General features: G+C 43.0%; 10 protein-coding genes and 1 non-coding gene across 11 annotated transcripts; 8 read left to right on the plus strand and 3 right to left on the minus strand.

Annotated features, from left to right (window-relative positions):
- The first annotated feature begins 262 nt into the window (after positions 1–262).
- BYT42DRAFT_558699 (14-3-3-like protein) lies at positions 263–2088 on the plus strand. Its single transcript, XM_051567021.1, has 6 exons — positions 263–367; positions 645–702; positions 769–800; positions 944–1218; positions 1301–1641; positions 1745–2088. The coding sequence occupies exons 1-6, from the start codon at positions 359–361 to the stop codon at positions 1795–1797; spliced, it is 768 nt and encodes a 255-aa protein (XP_051425839.1). The 5' UTR covers positions 263–358; the 3' UTR covers positions 1798–2088.
- A 1542-nt stretch (positions 2089–3630) lies between these two features.
- On the minus strand, positions 3631–5229 carry BYT42DRAFT_558707 (RNA 3'-terminal phosphate cyclase domain-containing protein). Its single transcript, XM_051567022.1, has 7 exons — positions 5064–5229; positions 4929–5000; positions 4697–4872; positions 4558–4629; positions 4251–4501; positions 3938–4183; positions 3631–3856 (listed from the first exon to the last, which is right to left on the minus strand). Exons 1-7 carry the CDS (start codon positions 5188–5190, stop codon positions 3724–3726), a joined length of 1077 nt encoding a protein of 358 aa, XP_051425840.1. The 5' UTR covers positions 5191–5229; the 3' UTR covers positions 3631–3723.
- Positions 5230–6704: 1475 nt separating this feature from the next.
- On the plus strand, positions 6705–9724 carry BYT42DRAFT_602653 (uncharacterized protein). The gene is made up of 11 exons (XM_051571058.1): positions 6705–6809; positions 6882–6918; positions 6978–7016; positions 7086–7216; positions 7280–7624; positions 7714–7780; positions 7847–8008; positions 8304–8465; positions 8532–9210; positions 9272–9393; positions 9459–9724. Exons 1-11 carry the CDS (start codon positions 6747–6749, stop codon positions 9614–9616), a joined length of 1965 nt encoding a protein of 654 aa, XP_051425841.1. The 5' UTR covers positions 6705–6746; the 3' UTR covers positions 9617–9724.
- BYT42DRAFT_527734 (ribosomal protein S5 domain 2-type protein) lies at positions 9692–12147 on the minus strand (the record flags this gene model as incomplete). Its single annotated transcript, XM_051565363.1, has 6 exons — positions 11795–12147; positions 11588–11730; positions 10878–11512; positions 10352–10821; positions 10096–10281; positions 9692–10036 (listed from the first exon to the last, which is right to left on the minus strand). The coding sequence occupies exons 1-6, from the start codon at positions 11867–11869 to the stop codon at positions 9692–9694; spliced, it is 1854 nt and encodes a 617-aa protein (XP_051425842.1). The 5' UTR covers positions 11870–12147.
- Positions 12148–12903: 756 nt separating this feature from the next.
- BYT42DRAFT_543407 (uncharacterized protein) lies at positions 12904–16227 on the plus strand (the record flags this gene model as incomplete). The annotated part of the gene is made up of 9 exons (XM_051565689.1): positions 12904–12961; positions 13034–13474; positions 13539–13638; positions 13692–14043; positions 14112–14190; positions 14253–14531; positions 14644–15434; positions 15502–15879; positions 15955–16227. The coding sequence occupies 9 exons, from the start codon at positions 12904–12906 to the stop codon at positions 16225–16227; spliced, it is 2751 nt and encodes a 916-aa protein (XP_051425843.1).
- Positions 16228–16439: 212 nt separating this feature from the next.
- BYT42DRAFT_491026 (2-deoxyglucose-6-phosphate phosphatase) lies at positions 16440–17259 on the plus strand (the record flags this gene model as incomplete). The annotated part of the gene is made up of 3 exons (XM_051564044.1): positions 16440–16577; positions 16650–16919; positions 16987–17259. The coding sequence occupies 3 exons, from the start codon at positions 16440–16442 to the stop codon at positions 17257–17259; spliced, it is 681 nt and encodes a 226-aa protein (XP_051425844.1).
- Positions 17260–18155: 896 nt separating this feature from the next.
- On the minus strand, positions 18156–18228 carry BYT42DRAFT_t51. Its single transcript has one exon. It is a non-coding gene; the product is annotated as a tRNA-Ala (tRNA).
- A 512-nt stretch (positions 18229–18740) lies between these two features.
- On the plus strand, positions 18741–20377 carry BYT42DRAFT_558716 (uncharacterized protein). The gene has a single exon (XM_051567023.1). It carries the CDS (start codon positions 18904–18906, stop codon positions 20218–20220), a length of 1317 nt encoding a protein of 438 aa, XP_051425845.1. The 5' UTR covers positions 18741–18903; the 3' UTR covers positions 20221–20377.
- Positions 20378–20592: 215 nt separating this feature from the next.
- On the plus strand, positions 20593–23067 carry BYT42DRAFT_558717 (Septin-domain-containing protein). Its single transcript, XM_051567024.1, has 12 exons — positions 20593–20721; positions 20805–20865; positions 20959–21090; positions 21165–21186; positions 21383–21442; positions 21512–21649; positions 21707–21824; positions 21889–21990; positions 22047–22195; positions 22261–22359; positions 22422–22503; positions 22570–23067. Exons 1-12 carry the CDS (start codon positions 20713–20715, stop codon positions 22693–22695), a joined length of 1098 nt encoding a protein of 365 aa, XP_051425846.1. The 5' UTR covers positions 20593–20712; the 3' UTR covers positions 22696–23067.
- Positions 23068–23287: 220 nt separating this feature from the next.
- Positions 23288–24231, plus strand: BYT42DRAFT_492308 (small GTPase superfamily; the record flags this gene model as incomplete). Its single annotated transcript, XM_051564141.1, has 6 exons — positions 23288–23354; positions 23419–23477; positions 23557–23643; positions 23721–23793; positions 23854–23965; positions 24039–24231. The coding sequence occupies 6 exons, from the start codon at positions 23288–23290 to the stop codon at positions 24229–24231; spliced, it is 591 nt and encodes a 196-aa protein (XP_051425847.1).
- A 327-nt stretch (positions 24232–24558) lies between these two features.
- On the plus strand, positions 24559–24987 carry BYT42DRAFT_611119 (putative acetyltransferase; the record flags this gene model as incomplete). The annotated part of the gene is made up of 1 exon (XM_051571462.1): positions 24559–24987. The coding sequence occupies one exon, from the start codon at positions 24559–24561 to the stop codon at positions 24985–24987; it is 429 nt and encodes a 142-aa protein (XP_051425848.1).
- Between the last annotated feature and the right edge of the window lie 74 nt (positions 24988–25061).

Raw genomic sequence — 25061 nt, forward strand, 5'->3', positions numbered from 1 at the left:
AGCAAGAAAAAAAAAAGGAATGACGGTGGGATGCTGTGTCTCCTTTCGGTGTTTTTGCCTTTGTCTCTTTGGTTCCTTCTCCGACCCACGGGCTGGCTCATGATCATGCTCCAACTCACTTTTTTTTGCTTGGTGTCACACAAACCGCGCAAGACTTTCCGGAGACTGAAGTGGAGGTTTAAACTTTTCTCATTCGTACACTAAAACTCCGCGATAGCCGTTACGTCAACTTCCGCAAGGCATTTTTTTTTTAGACTGGCCAGCGCTTTGGGTTTTCTTTTCTCTTCTCACAACTCTGACAACGTCTTCCCCTCTCTCCATCTTAAATCTCAAAAACTCATCTTTTAATACTCCAAACATGGCTACTGTAAGTACTTACTTTCTGTAACATATTATATCCTCCTATGGGATGGGGTCGCGCTTCGAGAACCTTCCATGTGCCTTTTAGACGCTAAAACGTTTGAGGCCCTTTTCCTTTTCCACTTTTCTCTTTGTCCTCTGGTTTCATCTCGTCATCTGGACTCCATTTTGTGAGTCTAGTTTGCTCAAGATGACAAGATGACACTGTTGCAAATCTCATCATCGCTTTTTCAACTGCATCTTCAAGGACAAGCAGTACTCACTTTTTTTTCTTTATGCTTCAGGAGCGTGATAATAATGTTTACATGGCTAAGCTCGCTGAGCAAGCCGAGCGCTACGATGGTAAGTGGTGAAACGCGTATACACCATTATGTACACTTTATTGATATCTTTGTTGTTGCTTCTTAGAAATGGTCTCCTACACCAAGGAAGTTGCCAAGGTAAGCTGTTGGGACTTTGTCTTTTTGCCCCCCTTATTTTCTTTTTCCCATTGCCCCAGAAAAACCCAAATCACCGAGGAAAACAGGGCTTATTTTGGCTCTCTGCTAATGCTTGCGACTTTTTTTTTTCCTTACAACGATAGATGGGTGTTGAACTTACCGTTGAGGAACGCAACCTTTTATCTGTCGCCTATAAGAACGTGATTGGTGCCCGCCGTGCATCTTGGAGAATTGTTTCCTCCATTGAACAAAAGGAAGAAAGCAAAGGCTCCACCGCCCAAGTGGAAAAGATCAAGGCTTACCGTCAAAAGATTGAAAAGGAACTTCAAGAGGTGTGCAAAGACATTTTGTCCGTCTTATCCGACAATCTTCTTCCCAACGCTCAGGGTGGTGAATCCAAGGTTTTCTACTACAAGATGTATGTTGTTTATTTAACTGGACTATCTCTTTTTTCTGTCGCACGGTTTGTCCTCAATGATGTGCTTTTTCTTGAATTTTAGGAAGGGTGACTATCACCGTTATCTCGCTGAATTCCTTACTGGTGAAGAGCGCAAGCAATCCGCCACTGAGGCTCACGAAGCTTACAAGGGTGCAACTGATGTTGCGCAAACTGATTTGGCACCCACTCACCCTATCCGCTTGGGTCTTGCTTTGAACTTCTCCGTCTTCTACTATGAAATTCTCAACTCCCCCGATCGCGCATGTCATCTGGCAAAACAAGCCTTCGATGATGCTATTGCAGAACTCGACACCTTGTCGGAAGAATCTTACAAGGATTCCACTCTCATCATGCAGTTGCTGAGAGATAACTTGACTTTGTGGACTTCTGATTTGCAAGAAGGTAAAATAGCATTCACTTTCACTCATTTTGGATTTGAGGCAAAAAAAAAAAAAAGACATCCGTCTTGGAAAGAAAAGGGAGATCTCACCATTTATTTCTATAGACAACGACAAGGCTGATGAAAACAAGCCTGAAGATGCCGAGGAGTCCAAGTAGATTTCCTTTCACATATAATTTTTTCTTACCTTTTTCTCTTTTTTCTTGTTCTTTCTTTTGGTGTTGGGAAAAAGCTGATTGAAAGAGAGATTGTTATTCGTACTCAATTTATCCTTACGGTCAAAGAAAGCTTCTCTTTTAGCGTCGCCCACTTTCTTCCAAAGTTCGTTTTTTTTCTTTTATAAATTTTCATTGAAAATGAAGCCCATATATGTTGTCAACGATGGGATAAAACAGAAGCTTAAACGTGCTGTCTTGATTGACCTACGATGAAGAAGTGTCCTTGCAAACGAATACCTCTTCTGAGGACCCACGATGGTCACTGCCCTCTTTTTTTTTCGCTTCACACCACTTGTACTCCCGTAAGATACAAATCGGGGCTGGGCATGCAACTTTTTATTGGTTACTGATTGCAGCGGTCGCACAGGCACAGGTGTGTGTGTGTACGGAATCGGTTGTTCTTGGGTAACGCCAGTCTTGTGGTTGGTAAACTGGATTGCTGATGATCATTCATTTTTCCCTTTGAAACGGGATCTCCCTTTCACGTAAATAAAAAGAAGAGTTATTGTGAACTTTTGATGAACCCCTGAACCCGCATCTCCGGTTGTATCCATTGCCATAATGTAAACACACCTTCTCTTTTGGGTGTCTAGGTATTTTTAGCAACAGTCTGATAGGTCAGGAAAAAGAAAGACGCGAATTCAATATTCAGGATCGTTTTTCGTTTAAACAAATATTGATCTTCATTGTTTATTGATATCTCATCTATGATGAACCCATGTAAGCTCTTTGAGGCTATTGCCAACGTTGATGATGATATTGGTGACAAGCGGTGTCATGATATGAGAGTACGCGTATATTCTATGGTGCAACAATCCGTTATCGGAGGGAACAATAACAATGTATACAAAAAAGACAACCAAAACATCATGACTGTTGCCAAACAATCTAACTTTCCTAAATCACCACCGGGAAATGAATAGATAATTGTACATGACATTTTCATTATTCTTTGGAGTACCAATCAGTCGTGGAGCCATTGGCCTTCATAAAAAATGTGTTCCCTGTCGTCTGCAGTGACACAAGCAGATCGGATACTGTCGCAACACGGCGGGATTTAGCCGAGATACTGTACTCGCTCAACAACATTCCCGAAGTAGATCGGATGCAAGTAAAGGTAGCGCTTCTTACAGGAGAAGGGATATCATGATGGCATTAGAAATGTATATCCGTTTGTGATTTGTTAACCGCAAAATAATCAAAAAATTTGGGCTTTAATGAGAAGAGAATGATTTCTTTTTCATTACACAAAAGATTCGGTGGACGGTGGACGGTTTCCAACAATACTCTGTCACTTTTTAGTAACAGAGTATTCAGATGAGATGCGTTGCTGTAATACTGAGGAACTTGGGAAATTGATATGTTCAGTAGTTTATTTTTAACAGTCATCATGGGCGCCCTTTGAACCATCCATCTACAAATCGTGCCGTACATACAATACCATGAACGCGAGTGCTTGTTTACCTGCAGAACTTGCTCCTTCTACTCGTCTGTGGGATTCGATCAAAGAAAGAAAAAAAAATAGACTGATATCAATCCTATATAAACATGATCTTCATAGAAATTTTGCATACTGCTTGCCGCTTTTCCAGCAGCATTTCAAATCTTGAAGAAGCCAGCCATCTGTGTGATTGCGACCTATCCGCCGCCGAAAGCTGAGATATTGCATTCTGCATACTGTAAAATCATTTTGACGCATCTCTTACATTTCCGTTGTTACTTGACTGGATGATGGGCAGTTACAGCAAAATCGATCAATCCATTCTCATCAGCCTCTGTTATAAGTGCACAATATTTAATTGAATATGATTGAAAAACGTTTAGAACTTTTTAATATACAGAGAAAAATGAGAAATAAAAATGCATCTATGTTGATTTCTTGTTATGATTTACGTAACCAATGCCTACACATGTCATTAAAATGGTATTCGACTCTTCATCGGGTTGAATCTTGAAGGAAACACCGAAGAAAGCTTTGAGATCGCGCAGATATTGAATGCTAGATATACACATACATACACGTCAGTTACCATGACCAGAATGGAGTTCTCTTCACATAAAATATATATAGGTGGCTTACGTGAATGGTGTTAGCTGTCCAATGCGGATCTTTCCCACATCTTCTGGAGCAAGAATCATAAATAATAAATTTAACCACTGACTAGCCGAGTCTACACATCCTCCCTTGCGAACTTCTTCAAGTAACAGTTTGGCGGCAATGACGCCGACGTCTTCAGGAGTCTGACCCGGTTGTGCTGCCTTTTCTGCAGATAACAGTGCACCGGTAGTTGATTCTGCTACCAAACTCAAGGCGAAACCAGGAGATCTATCGAGATCGTTGGCTTAACATTTTCCTGATCCAAACAGTTGATGCCGTCCTTGCGATCACTTACTTTCCGCTTTCTGCGCCTTTGTAAACATCCGTATATATGTAAACGTCAGGAATATATCGATTCAGTAATGAACGGGCCGATTCCACTAATCGATTGGCGGTCTGAGGTGAAACGCGCGTGCAATAGGCGATGCCTCGTATACGTTTAATGCGTCCTTCGTCTGTAAACTGGACAGGTTTCAGCTGTCGTACATTGTTGCAAGAGAAAAGAACCTCGCCACCGCCAAGAGGAGGAGCACCTCGCTTTGTGATCTAGAACCGAAATTAGGGAAGGACTCAACCATCAACTTTCTCTCCTTCGACCCTACCTTTAACTCCACGTTGCCCTCAATACCATATCGACTCATTTGTGGCAATAACACGGTTCGAATGATATCCACCTGATAAAAATGGGGTATAAGTATTGTTAACCGGGAAAAATAGAGCAAAGGACCAAGAAAATCTTACCGAAACGTCGACATGATCTGTTGTAATGCCTTGCAGCTTCAGGGCAAAAGGCTTCTTCGAGAAAGGTGCCAATGCAATCATGGGCTCCAAGAAATAACTGATAGCACGCTCGTTTCCACACTCATGTTCCACTCGTCCACCCATGATGCTACCAGGTTTATAAAGAATGGAAGTACCTATTCACGAACAGTTTAGATCCATCGGTCGAATCGACAGAAACACGGCCACATACCAGTATAGCTGATCTCAATGGTAGATCCATTGGTTACTTTTTCAAGCAATTGGAGAAATTTTGCCTCATAATCTTTGTAAGAAGGAAATTAACAGGAATGCCATGACCAACTGTAAGATCCCCGTTTTTCCATACCTCGAATACCGGGATTTTCGTCGTCGGATCGAATCTTGTTGATGCGCACGATTTTACCGCTAAGGGTAGCTAATACCAGTCGCTGTCGCAAGTAATTGCTTCCCTCAAAGACGACCAATTTGCTCATGATACTGCACGCAAGAACTGGAGACAAATTATTAGGTCGTTCAGCTTTGAAGCGCTCGATGCATTTTTTGGAGCTGAGATCGACGGACGAATAACAGTCACATTTGAGCCACCAGGTTTACCGGCACTGGCAAGGAATCGACGAATCCAATGTCGGGAAACGAAACAATAAACCAGAAAAAAAAAAGCTGCATGGTTTTTCTTTATTGTCCAAAAATAACGCATGGCTTTGGATAGGAATTCAGCCGCTTGCTGGGCTTGAGACATATCATAATAGATGACAGCAGACTTGATTATGCTAAATGTACCAAAGTATACAAAGAAAATACAGAGAACGTTAGATCAAGGGGATTGCACTCGTCGGTTTTGATGCAGAGTTATTTGTGCTTCTTTTTTTTTGGACCTTCTAATCGTTGCATGCCAGCAGTCATTATTATTTCATATTATATTGATCCTGTTCCTGCATCATTTTGGGTTCCTTCTCATCCGCTAATTGAAGCAAAAGCTTGTAAGAATACGCGTATTTATTTTCTTAAGTAATTTAAGAACGGAGGGAAGAGAATCGAAGCCATCCGGCATTTGAAGACATAAACAGTGGGTGAAAGATGAAGGAAAGCAGACATCTAGTAGCTTCAAACTTAGATGCCAAGAAAAAGGTCAATGAAGGGAAGAGAAGATTCTTCTACAATAATTTCATTTCCATTTGTTGGGTATATAAAAAATGGTTGCCTACAGTTTTGCCGTCAGTCCTGGTGATTCCCGTAGCAAGCTGTTCGCCAAGTTAATTGTTCCTCAATTCCACGCTCGCGGTTGTGCAAAGCTGCGCTATGCCCTCTTGAGAGGGGCACACAATCTAAAGACACAACATGCCACAGCGTGAGAGTTTTTACAACGGAAACTTGATACCTACCATCCAATATCTTGTCAATCCAAATAAAGAGAAACACGTTCTTGCCAACTTGGGGATTAGGGTCCTCCGTGACGTATCTCATAAAAAAGTCATCCTTCACTAGAATTTCTTGTAATCTTCTTGTAAGGAACAACATATTCTGAACGCAATCAAAATGTCACCATTTTTTTATTGCTCTTTAAAGCGGACAAGAGGTAATGAAGCCGTTGCCACACACTCTCACCATGCTCTAAATTTTGATACAGCCTGCTGCTCATAGAAAAATGTCCACTGATTAACCGTCATGAAATTTCTGAAAGATGAAATTATTCATCTGCAACAGATAAACTATTTGGCGTTAAGTGGTCGATGCTCACGCAACGACATAAAATTTAAGTGCACCGTATCATCTATCCAGAGAACGAGTAAAGCACAATTTTCTGAAATCAAGTCACCAGGTTGTAAGAGGCTGTAAAAATCTTAACCTCTCGCTATTATCAACGGTATTCTCTGATGACAATGCCAAGGCAGCTTGATCACTGAAATGCGGGAATGGAATATAACGCAAATTTGTGTCGGGTTTTGAAATACTGGAGCTGGCTGGGCTCACAAAGGGTCAACGTTTTGGGAAGAAACCTCACTAATCGCCACAGACCTTTTGGCTTAAAATGTCAGGAAAAAACCAGTACAATGTCCTGGTGGACATGGAAGACGAAACTGTATACAACCAGGTTGGTCTTGTCATTGGCAGATTTACATTGTGAACTAGGAACTGATAATTGAGTCTGTGCTCGTATATATAGCCTGCCACCATTGAGAGCGATGGACTAGAATTTCAAGGTATTACCATCTATTATCATCGCGCCGTTGGCTCGCTTGTATTAAACTTGCTGTTACAGACTTTACCAGCAGCTCCAATGCAGGCAGTTCTGCCAAAGGTATTTGGAACGCAATGGTGATGCCGGCAAAACGTGTACAGCTCTTTAAGTAACCTATTCGTCACACAGCACCTCCACCACCGCCTAGCGCAAACAACATCAACTACTTTGACACACAGCAACAGACATCTCCTAGAAGCAATAAACCTCTTTGGTCGTTAGACTACTATGCCCAATTCTTTGACGTTGATACGACCCAGGTCGGTAAAACAATACATAGAAAATCGTAGGAGAGCAGCAGCTGACTTCTTCTTCACTTTCAGGTTTTGGAACGTTGCTTGAAGTCACTATACCCCGTGGGAGATTTCGCCTCAGACACGTTAAACAATCAACCTGATCTTTACGGACCGTTCTGGATCGCGACAACAGTGGTTTTTGCTGTATTTGTATGCTCATCGTTGGCAGGCTCTTTGGCAGCCTATATGAACGATGCTACGCACGTATATGACTTTCGATTATTAAGTTATGCCGTGTTCGTTATCTACACGTACTCATTCGTATCGCCAGTGTTGGTCTGGGCGTCTACAAAGTACTACGGTTGCCAGCCCAACCTGTTAGAAATCATCGATTTTTACGGTTATTCTCTGACCATTTGGATCCCAGTATCGGTAAGCGTATTGATGATTCGTCGTGTCGATCTTGCCACGAATACTGATATTTTTTTTTTTTTTTTTTTTTTTTTTTTTTTATGTAACAGGTTCTCTGTGTGATGCCTTTTGATATTGCACGCTGGGTATTTGTTAGTATTGCTTTTGCATTAACAGGTAATTCACCCCACTTGATTGGATAAAAATCAAATGAACTTACAAATTGGGCGCTCTTTTCTGTAGCCTTTTTCTTGACCAAGAATCTTTACATGGTCATTTCTCGCGCTGATGCGAAAACGTCACGTTTTATCCTACTCGCCATTCTGCTCGCTCACGCTATTTTCGCCTTGGTGCTAAAAGTGGCCTTTTACAGTTATGATTTTAGAAATACTTCAAAGTCTGAAGGTGTGTAATAATAAGCAGGCTTACACCTATAAAAAAAAAAAAAAGATCATAGAATTTTTCTGTGGAGGGATTTCCCATTGGTTGCGTGTTCTTGCTGGTGACAAAATAGAACAGCACCGTGGCTTGCTTGTTTTCCGGTGATTTCACCGCCATTTTCATTATGCCATGGCGTCTAAACGGCAGCAAAAGATCTTGGCAAAGCAGCAGCAGCTAATCGCGGAAAGAAAAAAGGAATCTAAAACGTATGTCAACCAAACACCGTTTCGGTATGCTGAACGAAATTATAAATCTCGAGTTCCGCCTCCGGACTTTTCCAAAGTCATCGATGTGCTCTATCCTGAACAGCATGAGCAACTGGTAGAAGTAACCCTCAAGCATGAACTGACCTCCCTATCACATCTTTTTGGTGATCGACCCACCAATTTCTCAAAGGCATATATCATAAAGTCTGTTCCAGGTTTGTTGCTCGGTAAAACTTGGACTTGTTGCTCTGACGATGCTCACAAGAATTGCTGTTTTAAAGGCTTGATTGTCATTCCCAACCCTTTCACGCCTCAAGCCCAGCGGTACCTTATCAAAGAAAGCTTGTCCAACTACCCTCGCCCACCAAATATATCTAACCTTGATACACACTATGACATTGATGTCGATGGACTGTGGCAGCTTTATGAGAAAGAGGAACAAGGCATCTTGAAAGATTATTTGGTACCAAAAAAAGCGACAGCCGAGAGTGACAGTAGCGATGACGATACAGACATAGACACATATGAAGAGGAACCACAACCACAGACACAGACACAGACATGTCCGGCAACTGCATGCTCACCGTCGTTTGTTCCGGATCTGTCAGGGCCCAAGCCCGACCCTCTACCTGCTGCAACGGTCCCGCTTCTAAAACCGTCAGAACTGATCCGAAAAATCCGATGGATTACCCTAGGATATCATTATCATTGGCCCACGAAAACATATCATTTTGATCGACGCTACCCTGTGCCAGACGATGTTGCCGAGCTGACGCATGCGGTGGCGGTGGCTGTTGAGGGTATCGGTTACGAAGGAGAACAGCCATGGAGGAACACGTACCGGGGTGCCGACTTTAGGGCACAGGCGGGTGTTGTAAACTATTACCAGTATCGCGATGCTTTGATGGGGCATGTAGATCGTAGCGAACTCAATATGGAAGCTCCGCTAATATCACTGAGGTGAGAGTAACAATGTACAGCAGTGATACGCCACAGTAGTATTCAATTCCAAGAAATCCAGTCTAGGCAATGCTTGTATCTATCTCATTGGCGGTGAAACACGCGATACAGAACCTGTCGCGTTACATCTGCGGAGTGGAGATATTGTAGTGATGACAGAAGCCTGTCGAAAAGCGTTCCATGGTAAGATAAGTTGGCGCAAATATGCTGTTTCTATATCAAACATTATTGATCCCCATTCTCGATAGGCGTTCCAAGAATTCTGGAAGACACACTCCCAGATTATTTATCTCCGGCTGCCACTTATCCTGATGCTCCAAATTGGAAATTGTTTGGGACATACATCTCCACGTCACGAATCAATATCAATATCCGCCAAGTATACAAAGAACATAGCTCTACTTGAAGATTCGAAATTAAAGCAGCATCACAGACAATAGAAAATGAAATTGAATGATAGTACATAAAAAAATGAGTAGCATTATGGTTGCGCGGCCAGAGGAGATATGTTTACAAATACAAATCCGTCGCTTTCTAAATCTCGCTTTAACTGATACATGTCTCTATCGCGACTTTGGGGATCTTGGCCATGCCACATTCCCACGACAGCTCCGCCACTCCCCGGGAGTTTGGCCACGCATCCATTTTGCCGAGCTATCTCCACCATCCTGAGATTAGCGCTGCCTACAACATCATCCCCGTATAGCTTTCGTCGAAGTTCAAAGTTGGCTGTCATGAGCTGAGCAAAAGTATGATGGTCGTTGTTCCTTAAGCTCTGGCAAGCGCTTTCTGTGAAATCAGCAAACTGATTCATGGCTTCTATCACCTGTATCTTCCTTGTCAATTCTGTATTCATGCTGCATTTGGTTAAGTTTGTGACCATACCTCTGTATCTCCTTTTAGAAATCGCTGCCTTATTGTGCTGTGGACTTTGCCGGAATCTTTTGGTTTAGCCACATACGCTAACCAAAGAGGTGGTAACAAGTTCATGTCAAGATACTCGTACTGTCCGTATCCGTTTTGATCCATGTACGATTTTTCAAAATTCATATACACAAGACCACCGTATACCTAATGGAATGTGTGAGTTGAATAGGGTACATCTTTTTCTTTTAACTTTCAATACGAGATGTAGATATACCTGAATGACACGGTCTTGCAAACCAGCCGTGATACCGAGTTCGTCCTGCTCCACCGACAAGATCAGACTTGCCTGCTTTTCAAGCGAGATCTGCTGTTCGGTAACACCATAAAATCTAAGCAGCCCTTTCCAAAATGCGGTGACGATGGCCGAGGATCCTGCTAAACCCACTTGCCGGGGTATATTGGTGTCGAATAAGACTCTGAACCCTTGACGAATGTCGATAGGTATCTTGTTGTTTTGGCAATATGTGTAAAACACTTTGCAGCAAGCCAGCAGTAACCGATGTCCGTTCTCGTAGCCATCAATAAGGCAAGTTGTACTCAAAGATCCCAGGTGCGTGTGATGAGAAGGATCGCTTGCAGCGTTGGCAATAATACGGATGCTGCTGAATGCTGGATCACACACAGCGTTGGGTAAAATGACAACCTCGGCCCAGAAATTGGAGATGAGTAGAGATAAAGTCTTGCCTATTCAATGGATAAGTTTGTCAACAAAAATCATTGTAAATTAAACAACTGCATACCGTAAAATCCATCACTTGGATTCCCCATCAGACCAACTCGGGCATACGCCTTTGTTTCGATTGGCTCCGTGGAAAAATGAACGCCGCTGGATAACTTGCGCTCAAGGCCTGGTGGAGAATATTTGGACCAATGACGGAGATATTCATCGAGGGTGACCGTGGGCAGCATGAATTCATGGGACTCTTTGTGTGGAATATGAACAAGGGAAGCCGTTCCAGAACGAGATGTCATGAAGTGGGTGAGTTCGTCCGTAGGTGAGTCGAATGAAGATTGGTTTTCTTCCAGATACTGTTCAATCGAGTGCAAGGTGGACTGACTGAGTGTGTATGCAATGGGTATTTCTAGCTGTGTCGAAACGATACAGCAATCGCCTGGCTCTTTCAGTTGCGAGAGAAATTCCGGATGGTGCTCGTATAAAAAGTCGCTAAAGACGACGACGACGTCTTGTCCAATGTTTTTCACTCGGTATATGCATGCAATATCGGCTAAGGCACTTGTGCTAAGAAAATAAGAAACAGTTGAGCTGATGTGACCCTTACTCAGGTGGTGCAAACGATTGTACCTGAGACCACTGTTGACGATATGATCTATCGGGAATGAGTGATCACTCGCCCACTGCTCGTATTTTTTGTAACTGGAGTACAAAGAAGTATCGAGACATTAGTGAATGATCCTGTCCCAAAGAACATGGCTCTATCATGTGGCTTACTTGTGTGCATTAGCTGCAATGTAAGTATGGGCGAAGGCTGTCCTTGCTACATCGTACCACCAACTCAATACAGGACGATTGCTTACGGGAAGCAATGATTTGGGAATTCCTCGAACTTGCAACGCCTGATCATCGAATCTCGACTATCGGCAGTACTTTGTTGATATTATTTTGACTTGCTTATTTCTTGTTCAAATTTCTATTTACCTTTGTTTGTTCAAAAAGATCCTGTGACCCTGGGGTATTTGTCAAAATTAGAAGCGTCTTATCGATAAACATCATCACCAAGGTAAACACGTAGACGATGAATTGACAACCAAAATATGAAGACTTAGTGTCTCAGCCTGGGAAAACAAAAAACCATCTTTAACAGCGATTGGCTGCACCGACGTTTCTATTATATTGAAGTGCACAGTGCATCCACACTGTCCCAATACAATCGTCTCAGTAATGAATTGTGCTTGTCTCATTGTCTTTTTAAACTTCATGTGCTTGCTTTAAATTCTCACGCTGCAGGACGGCACTACGCCATGAAAAAGTTCCCTGCTCAAGGAGTCAACTCTGGGGAAAATTGCGGGATCTGAAAAATAATCAGGTTTTTGATCGATGTGCTTACAACTCAAGATGGGTCATTTGCGAAGTATACTATTGTATTCATCAGTCAAGACCATCATCAAGCAAAAAGCGGTGGAAAATATTGCGCAGGACCCATTCAAAACAAGCACTTTCTTAGGTTTTTAGAATTCGCATTACAAACGATCAAAATATTACGCTTTTAAAATTTTCAAATTCAGTGATGAGTAATCGACCATGGTGAAGCGGCTTCCAGTGTGTAATCAACAAGAACTCGTATCATTGACATACACACTGTGTTTATTGGATGCAATGGCATGTCAGTGCTATATTCAAAGTCAACTGAGGAAGTCTGTTTAATCGCATGCGCAAAAGGAGACAAATTATGATGACAAAGCAGAGACATGCTCGTTCTTCTTGTGTTGTATATCTATAGGGTTGAAGTAGGCTAGATTTAGGCATAAAAGGAGCGACGTAATGAACAATTCCGCCTCACTATATGGGAATAATGAGATGTCTTCTCCACTTTGTGGTAGAATTTAATAGAGTCAAAAACATGCAGCAAAAAGCGGATGACCAATAGAATCACATGCCGGTTTGATTTCCATGTGAAAATTCCCAATTGTCGTACAAAATAAAAGACTTGGAGAAAGAACATCAAAAAGAGCATTATAAAATTTACAAAATTCACTGATCGTATTTCGTCACTTTTTCTCTTTTGGATTTTTTTCTTTTTAATTACTATGGCCAGCAACATTCGATTCGACGGAAAGGTCGCCATTGTCACTGGTGCCGGAGGAGGTAAACCCTCGTGAAGATGGTGGTTACGGCTGCTCATTCTGCGCAAACTTACTAACAAGCTTTCGTTCGCAGGCCTCGGTAAAGCCTATGCTCTTTTCTTCGCCACCCGTGGTGCTAGTGTTGTGGTCAATGACCTCGGTGTGTCGCGAACAGGCGATGGCAACAGCACCAATGCCGCCGATGTGGTTGTGGAAGAGATCCGTCAGGCGGGCGGTCAAGCCGTTGCAAACTATAATTCCGTCGAAGACGGTGCAAAGATCGTTGACACTGCCATGAAAGCTTTCGGACGCGTGGACATTGTCATCAACAATGCGGGCATTCTGCGCGATAAGTCTTTTGCTCGCATGACCGATGCCGACTGGGACCTCATTCAAGCTGTCCACGTCAAGGGTTCTTATGCCGTCACCAAAGCAGCATGGCCTATAATGAAGAAACAGAAATTCGGTCGTATCATCATGACCGCTTCTGCTGCCGGCTTGTACGGTAACTTTGGTCAAGCCAACTACAGTGCAGGTAAAATACTTGACAAAAATCATCAACTACCATCGATGTATATTCAATTCGTTGACTTGTTTAGCCAAACTCGCACTCGCCAGTTTCAGCAATTCTCTCGCCAAGGAAGGCGCCAAGGACAACATTCACTGCAATACCATTGCTCCCATGGCCGCTTCCCGAATGTAGGTCTAACCTCGATGGAAGTTCATACACATTTTACTCATCTTGTATGCAGGACGGAAACTGTGATGCCTCCGGAGATTCTCGCTTCTCTTAAACCCGAATTCGTCACTCCTGTTGTAGGATATCTTTGCCATGAGAACACCCAAGATAATGGCGGTATCTTTGAAGTCGGTGGCGGTTTTGTCTCCAAACTAAGATGGGAGCGTTCTACTGGCGTTGTCTTTAAGGCGGATGAATCGTTTACACCTGGTGCTGTTGGTGCCAAGTTTGATGAAATTACCGACTTTGATAAGAACAACGAATATCCTACTTCCATCATGGATACCGATTTCTTGGCTTTGTTGGAGCGTGCGAAACAAACCGATGCCAATCCCAAAGCCGAACCTCTGGATTTCAGTGGCCAGGTAAAAATTTGACTTGATAATTTGGAGCTTTTAAAAATGAAAAATGGCTCACGCTTTATTGCTCCTAGGTTGCCATTGTCACCGGTGCTGGTGGAGGTCTTGGTAGAGCCTATGCCTTGATGCTTGCCAAACACGGTGCCTCAGTTGGTAACTATCCGCATAAAATCCACGAACCAATGTACTTTTTTAACCCATTTACTTGTCTTTAGTTGTAAATGATCTCGGAGGATCCACACACGGTCAAGGCTCCGACTCTCGTGCTGCCGATTTGGTGGTGGATGAAATCCGCAAAGCAGGTGGAAAAGCCGTTGCCAACTATGATTCTGTAGAAGATGGTGAAAAGGTGGTCGAAACTGCCTTGAAAGCCTTTGGACGCGTGGATATTTTGGTCAACAATGCCGGTATTCTTCGTGACAAGTCCTTTGCTAGAATGGCGGATGCCGATTGGGATCTTGTACATCGCGTGCACTTGAGAGGCACCTACAAAGGTTGGTCCACTTTTTTATTTATTTATTTGCCATCGTGGCGGCTAAAACCAAAGAGAAAAATACTTAACGCTTTCCGTTTTCTCTCTCTCTCTCTCTCTCTCTCTCTCTCTAGTCATCAAGGCGGCATGGCCTCATTTCGTGCAGCAAAAATATGGTCGTATCATCAACACAGCATCAGCGGTCGGTCTCTACGGCAACTTTGGTCAAACCAACTACAGTGCCGCTAAATTGGGCATTGTCGGTCTTAGCAAGACCCTTGCTTTGGAAGGTCAACGTAAGAATATCCTTTGCAACGTGATTGCGCCCAATGCCGGTACTCGTATGACGGCTACCATCATGCCGCCAGAAATGGTCGAAGCCTTCAAGCCTGAATACGTTGCGCCTTTGATCGGTTATTTGGCTCACAGCAGCAACGAGGAAACTGGTGGTATCTTTGAAGTCGGCAGCGGCTGGATCGCTAAAGTCCGATGGCAGCGAACGGGTGGTGTTGGTTTCCCTGCCAACCGTACTCTCACCCCGGAACAAGTCGCTGAAGCATGGTCTCGTATCACTGATTTCGATGATGGTCGTGCCACCAACCCCGAAAGCACCCAAGAATCATTCCAAGGCTTCATGGAGAACTTTAGCAATATTGCTGAGGAGGAACAGAAGTCTAGCGCAAAATCAGAGGGTGGCGTCGACCTCGAGAGTGTCAACAAGATGAAATTCGAAGCTTTGGAATTCACCTATGAAGAACGCGACCTTATTCTGTATGCCTTGGGCGTCGGCTGCAAGCGTCAGGACCTTCGATGGGTCTATGAGAACGATGTGAACTTTGGCGCTTTACCTACCTTTGGTGTCATTCCTTCCTTTGCTTCCATGAACTCATTTCCCTTTGGCGATGTGTTGCCATCATTTAACCCCGTGAGTGATCAATCGTGGCTTGAACAGTTGGGTTCTCGAGCTCACCATTTTTGTTGCTTTCTTTTAGATGATGCTGTTGCATGGTGAGCAATTCTTGTCCCTCAAGAAGCCAATTCCAAGCAGCGGCACACTGAAATCGGTGCCCCGTGTTGTGGAAATCTTGGACAAGGGCAAGGGTGCTGCTGTGGTGATTGGTGTAACGACTACCGACGAAAGTGGGGAAGTCGTGTTCGAGAATGAATACACTCTTTTTATCCGTGGCAGCGGCGGATTTGGTGGACCCAAGAAGGGCGCTGATCGTGGTGCGGCTACAGCGGCTAATACTCCCCCCAACCGTAAACCTGACGCTGTCGTGAAGGAAAAGACCCTCGAGGACCAGGCTGCCCTCTACCGTTTGAGCGGTGACTACAATCCTTTGCATATTGATCCTGAAATGTCAGCCATGGTATGTGATCATATATTCCAAATTTAGAAAAAAAGAAAAAGAACTAACAAATTAAAATGATCGTCATCACTTCAGGGCGGATTTGACGTACCGATTCTCCATGGTCTCTGCTCCTTTGGTATCTCTGGCAAGCATGTACTCCAGACTTTTGGAAATAACAATGCTGAATCTTTCAAGAATATCAAAGCTCGCTTCGCCAAGCATGTCTTTCCTGGCGAGACATTGGAAACGCAGATGTGGAAGGAAGGAAACAAGGTGATCTTCCAAACCCGAGTTGTCGAACGTGATGTCATTGCAATTTCAAATGCTGCTGTTGAGCTTGTCAATAACCGTGACAGCAAATTGTAAAAAAAAAAACCAAAAAAAAAACTCAGAATAGCAGCAATTCCCTATTTTTTCGGTTTGTTTGAGACATTCTATTCCATAAAAGGAAATTCTATTAGCGGAAAATGTTTCATGCATTTTTTTGTGGCACGGAATTATCCAAGCGGAAAAAAACTCGAAATCCGTTTTTTATATCTCTCGTTTCTTTTTCGTTTCCCTTTCTTTTTACCATTGTCATGAGTCGATCGCCATCCCAAGGATTCCGTTGTAAAGCTTTTGTATTTGACCTTGACGGTACTTTAATTGATACCACTCCTCTTGTCATAAAGCACTGGCGCGATTTCGCCAATGAGCATGACCTCGATCCTGAAAAGGTAGGTAAAAAGTAGACTTCACGGGTGGTTTGGCGATTGCTAATCGTCCCATTCTGGACTTGCTGTCGCCAGATTTTGGAGAGCTCCCACGGTCGTCGTACAATTGAGACCATTGCTCGCTGGGTTCCAGAATTGGCCACACCCGAGGTTGTAGCGGAAATGGAACGCAAGGTCGCTGATCAAACGGAAGGTGTCAGCATCTTACCTGGTGTGCGCAACTTGCTAGATAAAATTCCACAGAACCGAATCGCCGTCTGTACGGCTGGCACTGAATATATGGCAACCACTCGTCTAAAGCAATGCGAGATTACCCTTCCCAAAGTGATGGCTACGGGCGACAGGGTATGCATACGAAAAAACGTTCACGCAATGATGAAGAAGCAGCTAATTCTGCTATTTCTGTTATTAGGTAACTCATGGCAAGCCTCATCCGGAGAGCTATTTATTGGCCGCCCACGAACTGGGATATGCACCTGAAGATTGCCTCGTGTTTGAAGATGCCCCTGCCGGTGTCAAGTCTGGACGAGCAGCTGGAATGCAAGTCATTGCATGCACGACGACGCACAGTGCCGAAGAACTTCGGGAAAGTGGAGCGACAAAGATTGTTCAATTTTTGTCTGATGTGGAAATCGTTCCCTTGCCTGACGGTAATTTTGAAGTCTTGGTGAGCAATGCTTTGTGATCGGCCGTGCGTGGCCTGTGTAATGTATCATGTCAACGTCATTTCCGTCTGTAAATTTTGAATCTCAACTAGAAAATATTATCTAAGCTGTCGAGCTAAAATTATAAAGTCCATGGTCAATCGTGTTGTTTTGATCAATGTGGTATAGCCTGAAAGTTTGGACGTAGTATTTTTTCCTGATTCTACATAATTCAATCATCCTTTTCAGCTTGTAGCATGACTGAGATCGAGCGATCAGACCCCTGCCGGAAAACGATGTGCACGTTATGCTCACCTGTGGAAAATGGGGTAACCTGACAGAAGCGTCGATCGATCACTGAGAGAAGAAAGGAAAGATGGTCAGTATGGCAAGGAACGCCGATAGGCATTCTTGCAATATCCTGCCCTGAAAAGGATAGCAAGGAAAAAGTGGCATTGTCATCGTAATTCGAAGGGAGAGCATGCTTTTTCTAAATACTTGGTTGCGCATTTGAATCAGGCACTCTCCAGTTCCTCTACTGAGCATGTCTGAAGGTTTCATCGGCTAACAAACACGACAGAGCGCCGCGCCTGCTCGTCACGTTCACGTTTTCCTGTAGTGGTTGAATCCTTTCTTTTCTATGCCATTGAACGTAGACGTCAAAAGAAGCCGTAAATAGATGAAATGCTGAGCGGGTATTTTGTTCAACTTGAAGCTACAAAAATTGAAATGACCAACAAAATGAAAAGTAAACGCCCAGAAATGAAGGTCAGATGGACAAAAATGGAAGAGTAGAAGTCAAACGTAGGGGACGTGCGCTCGCTCACTGTTGATAAAAAAGAAAAGCTCTTACTTTTGTGGCTAAAGCTTGACATTGCTTCCGGAACGTAATCTGATCGGTCAAAACAGGAAAAGACGAGAACGCTAACAAAAAAGTTGGAGACACGGGGATTTGAACCCCGGGCCTTCTGCATGCAAAGCAGACGTGATAGCCACTACACCATATCCCCTCCATTTTTGGAAATTTTCAATGTTACTTTTATTTGGTTGATTTCCTTATATGGAGTATTTGTTACACACACTAAAAGATTGTCCTCCTTGTCATGGTATGGCTTTGAACAAATATCTCTTTTTTTTATCATTTGACCTTCATCTCTACTGATACTTTTGCGAAATTGACTAGGAAAAATAAAGGAAATATCGGAGCGAAGTAAGTATAGACAGAGATCACAAAAGAACCGGCAGAAGCTGAAGGCAACAACGGATATAATCTCTCCATTGAATCTGTGAGGAGGAACAAGGACAGAGGAAGGACAACAGAGCTAAGTTTTAATAAATCAATTGGAGAACAATGTAGGTGACCAGGTGAGACGGTAATGTTCGATTGCTCATGGTGTTATCAACGAAGAAGGCTAGGCAAAAATTATTAAAATACATCACCCAAGGAGATCACTCACCGATGTAATGCATTAAATCAACTACAGTATGATATTCGCTTATGGCTTTGTCGGTGATAAAACAATGGAATTCTAACTTTCGATTTCTTGTCCGATGGGATGGCTGGTGAATCTTGTCGAGCTGAATTTCATTTTCGCCAAAAATACATCGTCACAGGCGACATTCAAAAGCACTAATTTTTGTTGTTCAAAAAGTCCCACAGCGAGAATTTCCAGAACATACATTACATGCTTGGTCGATTGCGGGCACCACCATTATTTCGAAGCGCCGTTCTCGGTGCAACCACTCGACGTGCAGCTACCCAAGTACTCGGCAGATCTACGATTAGAACCGGGGTTCTTCAGCAATTACCTACCTTACCACGCGCATGTCACACAGGGTTTCGATACTTTAGTACGACCATCGCCAGCAAACCGTTACGGTCCATAATAGATTCTATTACCGATGGCGATTTGCAACAAAAGCTGCAACTGGGAACGGCACCAAAAATCGATACAACCGTCTTTGCTGCAGCCGACGATAACATGACGGCAGTTGACGATTTGATTGCCGCACTAGACAACTATATTGCTGGCCATGGAGAAACGACACAAGCAGAAGCATATAATACCATGCTCGGTGTATTAGCTTCTGCAGGACTCTCAAGCGAAGCACAATATTTATACGATCGAGTATTTCGTCACCACGGACAGGAAGCTAATATTACCACGTTTACCTATCTAATGCTCGCCTACATCAACCATGGCCTTACCGACGATGCCTTGGATATATACTTTTCCATTCGAGATCACGTCGAATCCAAGTCGAACGCGTCAGCTTTACAAATGGACGCTACGCATTACGCCATTTTGATCAAGGGTCTATTGAACTCAACCACAACCCAAGCCGGCCACCATCCATCCGACGACATCCCCACTTACGGTTACACTGTGGAGGTTGGGCGGCAGGAGATTATGGATCTGGAGGGTAACGCCCATCCCGGTTTGTTAACGGCTTTAACGCTACTTCAAGACATGCGTCAACTTGAAATCCTCCCTACGCCAGACGTGTACATGAGTATGCTTGAAGCGTGTGCGACTTATGGCGACAAATATTCACTTGAACAAATTCATAACATGCTGCGCATGGACACCAACATTGATCCCGATATATCCACGTTCAACGCTCTAATGAAAGCTTACCTTTCTGTCGATGATGGACCGGTCGCCCTGCAAATTTGGGAAACGCTAATACCTTGTTTATCGACGGTTAATGCAGAAACCATCGCGATTGTTTTCAATACATGCCGTCGCCTGGGGTACAGCACTTACGCCGCTAGCGTGTGGAAGGAACTGAAGGATGCCAATTTTAACCTGAATCCTGAACATCATCGCTTATACCTGGATTGTTCGCCCAAGCAAGCATATGAAGAGCAACAAGTGACAGAGGAGTCAAATACGGATCCATCTACGGGCAATACCTCAGCAGATACAGATCCGACGCATAGTTCTTTGAGAGAAAGCAGAGACGCCTCGGAACAGAAAAAGATGCAAAAAGATCGATAGATAAATAGAACACAGATAATTTTCATTGTGGGTACATGGGTCAAGATAATGGTGGATAAAAGTGATCATTTTGCCATGCAGGGATGGTGCATGCATTAATAACGGTGCACCCTCGACTTTTTCAGTATGCATTTTCTTTTGTGTTACATATCCCGCTGCTAGTCTTTTATACATATAGAAGAAGCTTAATCATTCGACAAAGATATATTTTCGATTCTTCTCATTCATTTGTACAGTATGCTACGTGCCGGCCAGTGACCTGATTTCAGTCTTTTTCGACCGCCTGCTGATCAATTACCAAAATCGTGTCCTGTGTAACGCTGGACACTGAATTCGTATTAAAGCACATCTCCTCACCGTGTCACCGCTTTGGTCTTTTTTAATTTTTTTTTGGTGCTTTTACCTTGCTTTCTTTCCTTGATTCGTTTTCCGTTCCTTTGACTCTTGTTTTTTCCTTAAGTCAGCAAACACGCAATTTATTCTGAGAACATCATGGCTCACGTAAGTTGCATCATCTTGCTGCTACATGGGCGAAATATTCGAGACTAGTTCATCTGAATCATACCGTGTTGATGAATCATCAGAGACTCTACGGACGCAAGAAAAACGTGAAGAAGGGATTCCAGTTCACCTTGATGGTTGTCGGTACGTTTAGCTATAGAGTATTTTAGGCTTATTATCATCTCCACTGTAAATAAGGTCAAATATCTCGCCCATCGATGCTCATTCCAATCATAGGCGCTTCCGGTACTGGTCGTACCACGTTTGTAAACACCCTGTGTGATTCCAATGTGCTAGCAAAGAAAGCATGCCACAATCCTGAGGAAGCTCACAACGAAGAAGGAATCACCATTAAGCCAATTTCTGTTGGTAAGATAGCCAGATTTTTTAAGCGATCTTTAATACAGAGGGTTAATATCTCTCTTTTTTTTGTCAATGTACAGAGTTGGATGAAGATGGTGTCAGGTAAGCTATCGTATTACAAAAAGAATAATGAATGACAGAACTGGCAAGGGCTAGGGATTCTGAGAGTGATGATCAATGGAGGACTCACATGGGGAGAGAGGTGGATCAAGGAGGGGGGTTGCGCTGCTCAATTTTGTATTTGAGGAACATCACGCCGAAATAAGAAAGGAATCTCTAAATCTTTTATTTCGTCTAGAATTTCCTTAACCATTGTTGATACGCCCGGTTTTGGAGATAACATCGATAATGAGCGATGGTAAGTCAATTTTTTCCTCTCCTTCTCGGTATCATCCTAATACTAACATGGGTACGCTGTAACGACCAGCTTTGATGCCATTGTCGCGTATTTGGAACAGCAGTATGACGATATCCTCGCCGAAGAATCACGTATCAAACGTAACCCACGATTCTACGATAACCGTGTACACGCTCTTTTATATTTCATTTCCCCTACTGGACATGCGTAAGTAACCTATCTGTTCCCTTTTTTTAAGGCTTATACTTATCAAGGAGGTGGTAGTTTACGTGAAATTGATATCGAATTGATGCGTCGTCTGAGCCCCCGTGTGAATGTTATTCCTGTTATCGGTCGAGCAGATTCTTTCACTCCCCAGGAGCTCCATGATTTTAAGCGACGAGTAAGCGGCATAAATTACCATGGTCATCTACAGACTCATCCATAACCCCTTGCCCATCCTACAGATTATGGAGGATATCGAGCATTATAACATTCCTATTTACAACTTTCCCTACGATGTGGAAGAAGACGATGAAGACACTATCGAGGAAAACAGTGAATTGAGAGTGGGTATAAAACGTGTTCTTTAAAAGCGTCATTTTACTTACTGTTGACACTACAGGCTTTGCTCCCCTTTGCCATCATTGGCAGTGACGAAGAAATCGTTGTCAACCAACGAACTGTACGCGGACGCCAATACCCTTGGGGTGCTGTAGAAGTTGATAATCCGCAGCATTCTGATTTCGCAAGACTGCGTTCCGCTTTATTGAGGTACGATCTTTGTTTCGACTTCTTTGGCCCCATGTAGACTGAAACTTTGAATGTTTCATTTACAGCTCGCATTTGCAAGACCTTAAAGAAATCACGCACGATTTCTTGTACGAAAACTATCGTACCGAGAAACTGAGCCGTACCGTGCATGGCGGTGATGCCGAGTAAGTAAAAACGAGGACATGTGTTTATGAGCCTTTGATTATTCAATTTTTTGAACATGCAGTAATGCTGCCCTGAATGCAGAAGACATGGCTAGCCAGAGTGTGCGATTGAAGGAGGAACAACTGAGAAAAGAGGAGGAAAAGGTAATACTATAAGGGACGTCGTAAGGAATTGGATGATAACTGTTTATTTTCGATTTCCAACTGTAGCTCCGTGAGATTGAGTTGAAGGTTCAGCGTGAAATTCAACAGAAGAGAGCCGAGTTGTTGAGTAAAGAAGAGGCTTTACGTAACTTGGAGGCAAGACTAGCTCAAGCTCAGCTTTCTGATGCTTAAGAAGTTTATTTTTTATCCCACTTCCCTATTCTTTTTTTTATCCAATATAGAAATACCTTTATCATTTATATCACATCTATATCACGTCTCCGATTTGTCCCTGTTCAACGATCATTGTGATTTATCAAAGTACATCTACTAATGCCTTAACTTGATATTTTCAAAAAGTGGCTTTTTTTTTGGGGGGGGTTATTCCGCTATATCAAACGTAAACTTATACTGGTTGCTCATTTACGCTTTCATGGCATGCACCATATGACTCTGTGGTGTGCCCTACTATTTGAACCTTTTCGGATGCCGGATAGGGGTGTTCGTTTGTGCCAGAGTCATAAAGTGCTAGACGACGATATACGAATGCGAGCTTTTAAATGAAAAGAAACAAGACAATTTAGCTCCAAAGAAATACGGGTTTTAATCTAATAACAGCATGAAATAGCAGTTGTGGTAAAAGACGTTGTGGGGTCTGATGTCGAAAATTCAGCATTAGGGGCACATCAATGATTTCATCGCAACACAAGCCTCAAATTTTCATGGTACGCTTTGAGTGCACATCGGTGTTTTTCTTTCCCTGCATACGTTTATTCTTCATCTTATGACGAGTTCAGAATTCAGCAATCCTCTCAGAAAGTTCAAACTCGTGTTCCTAGGAGAACAGAGCGGTACTTTTTTCCATCTTCTTACCTCAAGTAGCATTCCATTGACAACACGATCTTTCACTTGTAGTGGGCAAGACATCGCTCATCACGCGTTTTATGTACGATACCTTTGATAACACGTATCAGGTATCAAACTGGTGCTCCTCATTTTTTTGTTATTTGTTTGTAAACCCACAAGGGTCATAAGTTGATCATCCGCTTATAGGCAACAATTGGCATTGATTTCTTATCAAAAACCATGTATTTAGAAGATCGCACCGTTCGTCTTCAGTTATGGGATACTGCGGGACAAGTACGTGCCATGAAAAAAATCAGAGCGACGTACCTCTTTTTTTTTTTTTTTACCATGTCCTAAGCTGTTTAAATTAGGAACGATTCCGCAGTTTAATTCCCAGCTATATCCGCGATTCTTCTGTTGCCGTGGTTGTTTATGATATCACTAGTACGTCTTGAATGGATTTGCGCAATCGATCCATTTTTGAGTACTGACAGAATCACTTAGATCGTGCATCCTTCGTAAGCACTTCAAAATGGATTGAAGACGTTCGTGCCGAGCGTGGACATGATGTGATTGTTGTACTTGTTGGTAACAAAACCGATTTGCAAGAGAAAAGGTAAATCTTTCTTAAAATCGAAACCGCAGGTAGCCCAATGCTTATTCCACTTTTTAAAATGCATATTGAATAGACAAGTCACTGTAGAAGAAGGAGAGCAAAAGGCCAAAGAGACCAACGTGATGTTTATCGAGACCAGTGCTAAAGCGGGACATAATGTGAAAACGCTTTTTAAACGCATAGCTCAGGTTCTGCCTGGTATGGATCAAGGTCTTGAAGCACCTACCAAGGAACAAAGTAAGCGCAATCTTGACAAAAAAGATTGAGAATACCATTCTACCGAATTATGCATTGACGTGGCACTTTATTCTAGTGCAAAAAGTTGATCTTCATACTTCCGAATCTGGCGGCGATGCCAGCGGATGCGCTTGTTAAAGAATCCTGCTACTACATCTATACCCCCTTTTACTTTGCTTTTGCCTCAAATGTACCGATGGTCACCGGTGAAGTTCTTGTTTTTATTCTGCATAGTTTTTTGTCTTGCTTTTTGTTTCCATTGCTTCTTTTTTTGTTTTCTGTGATTCGTTTTTTTTCTCCGCCAAACATCATTAAAAATTCATGAATGAGAATTTGACAAATAACAGTGCTCTATCATGTCTGTTTCCATCGCGCCCTTTAATAAACGTGAGGACAACCTTGCCGAACTTACCTCACTGATACAGCAGCTGTCAACATCTGCAACTATCTCATCTGTACAGCGTGCCGTTGAATCCGCTCACTGCTATGTATTGATTGCGCGAGATGAGTCGACACGAAAGATGGTCGGCAGTGCGACTATGGCGCAAATGGAATGTCCTACAGGTATTCGTGCTCATATTGAAGATGTGATTGTCGATGTCAATTGGAGAGGCAAAGGCATTGCAAAACGTCTATTGGAGGAGGCCATACGGTTCGCCAAATATCAAAATGCAAAAACGATCGATTTGACCAGCCGCCCTGAACGTGAAGCCGCCAATCGACTGTATCAAAAAGTTGGCTTTGTCAAACGCGACACCAACGTCTACCGTTTTCAAGATCAGTGAACCTTGCAACCCCATACATCCAATCTCCGGTGCCAGTAATAATCCCCTTTTTGTGTTGTTATCTTTGAATATTT

Source organism: Radiomyces spectabilis, assembly GCF_025331425.1.
Source record: "Radiomyces spectabilis strain NRRL 2753 chromosome Unknown BYT42scaffold_3, whole genome shotgun sequence".
Lineage (NCBI taxonomy): Eukaryota > Fungi > Mucoromycota > Mucoromycetes > Mucorales > Radiomycetaceae > Radiomyces > Radiomyces spectabilis.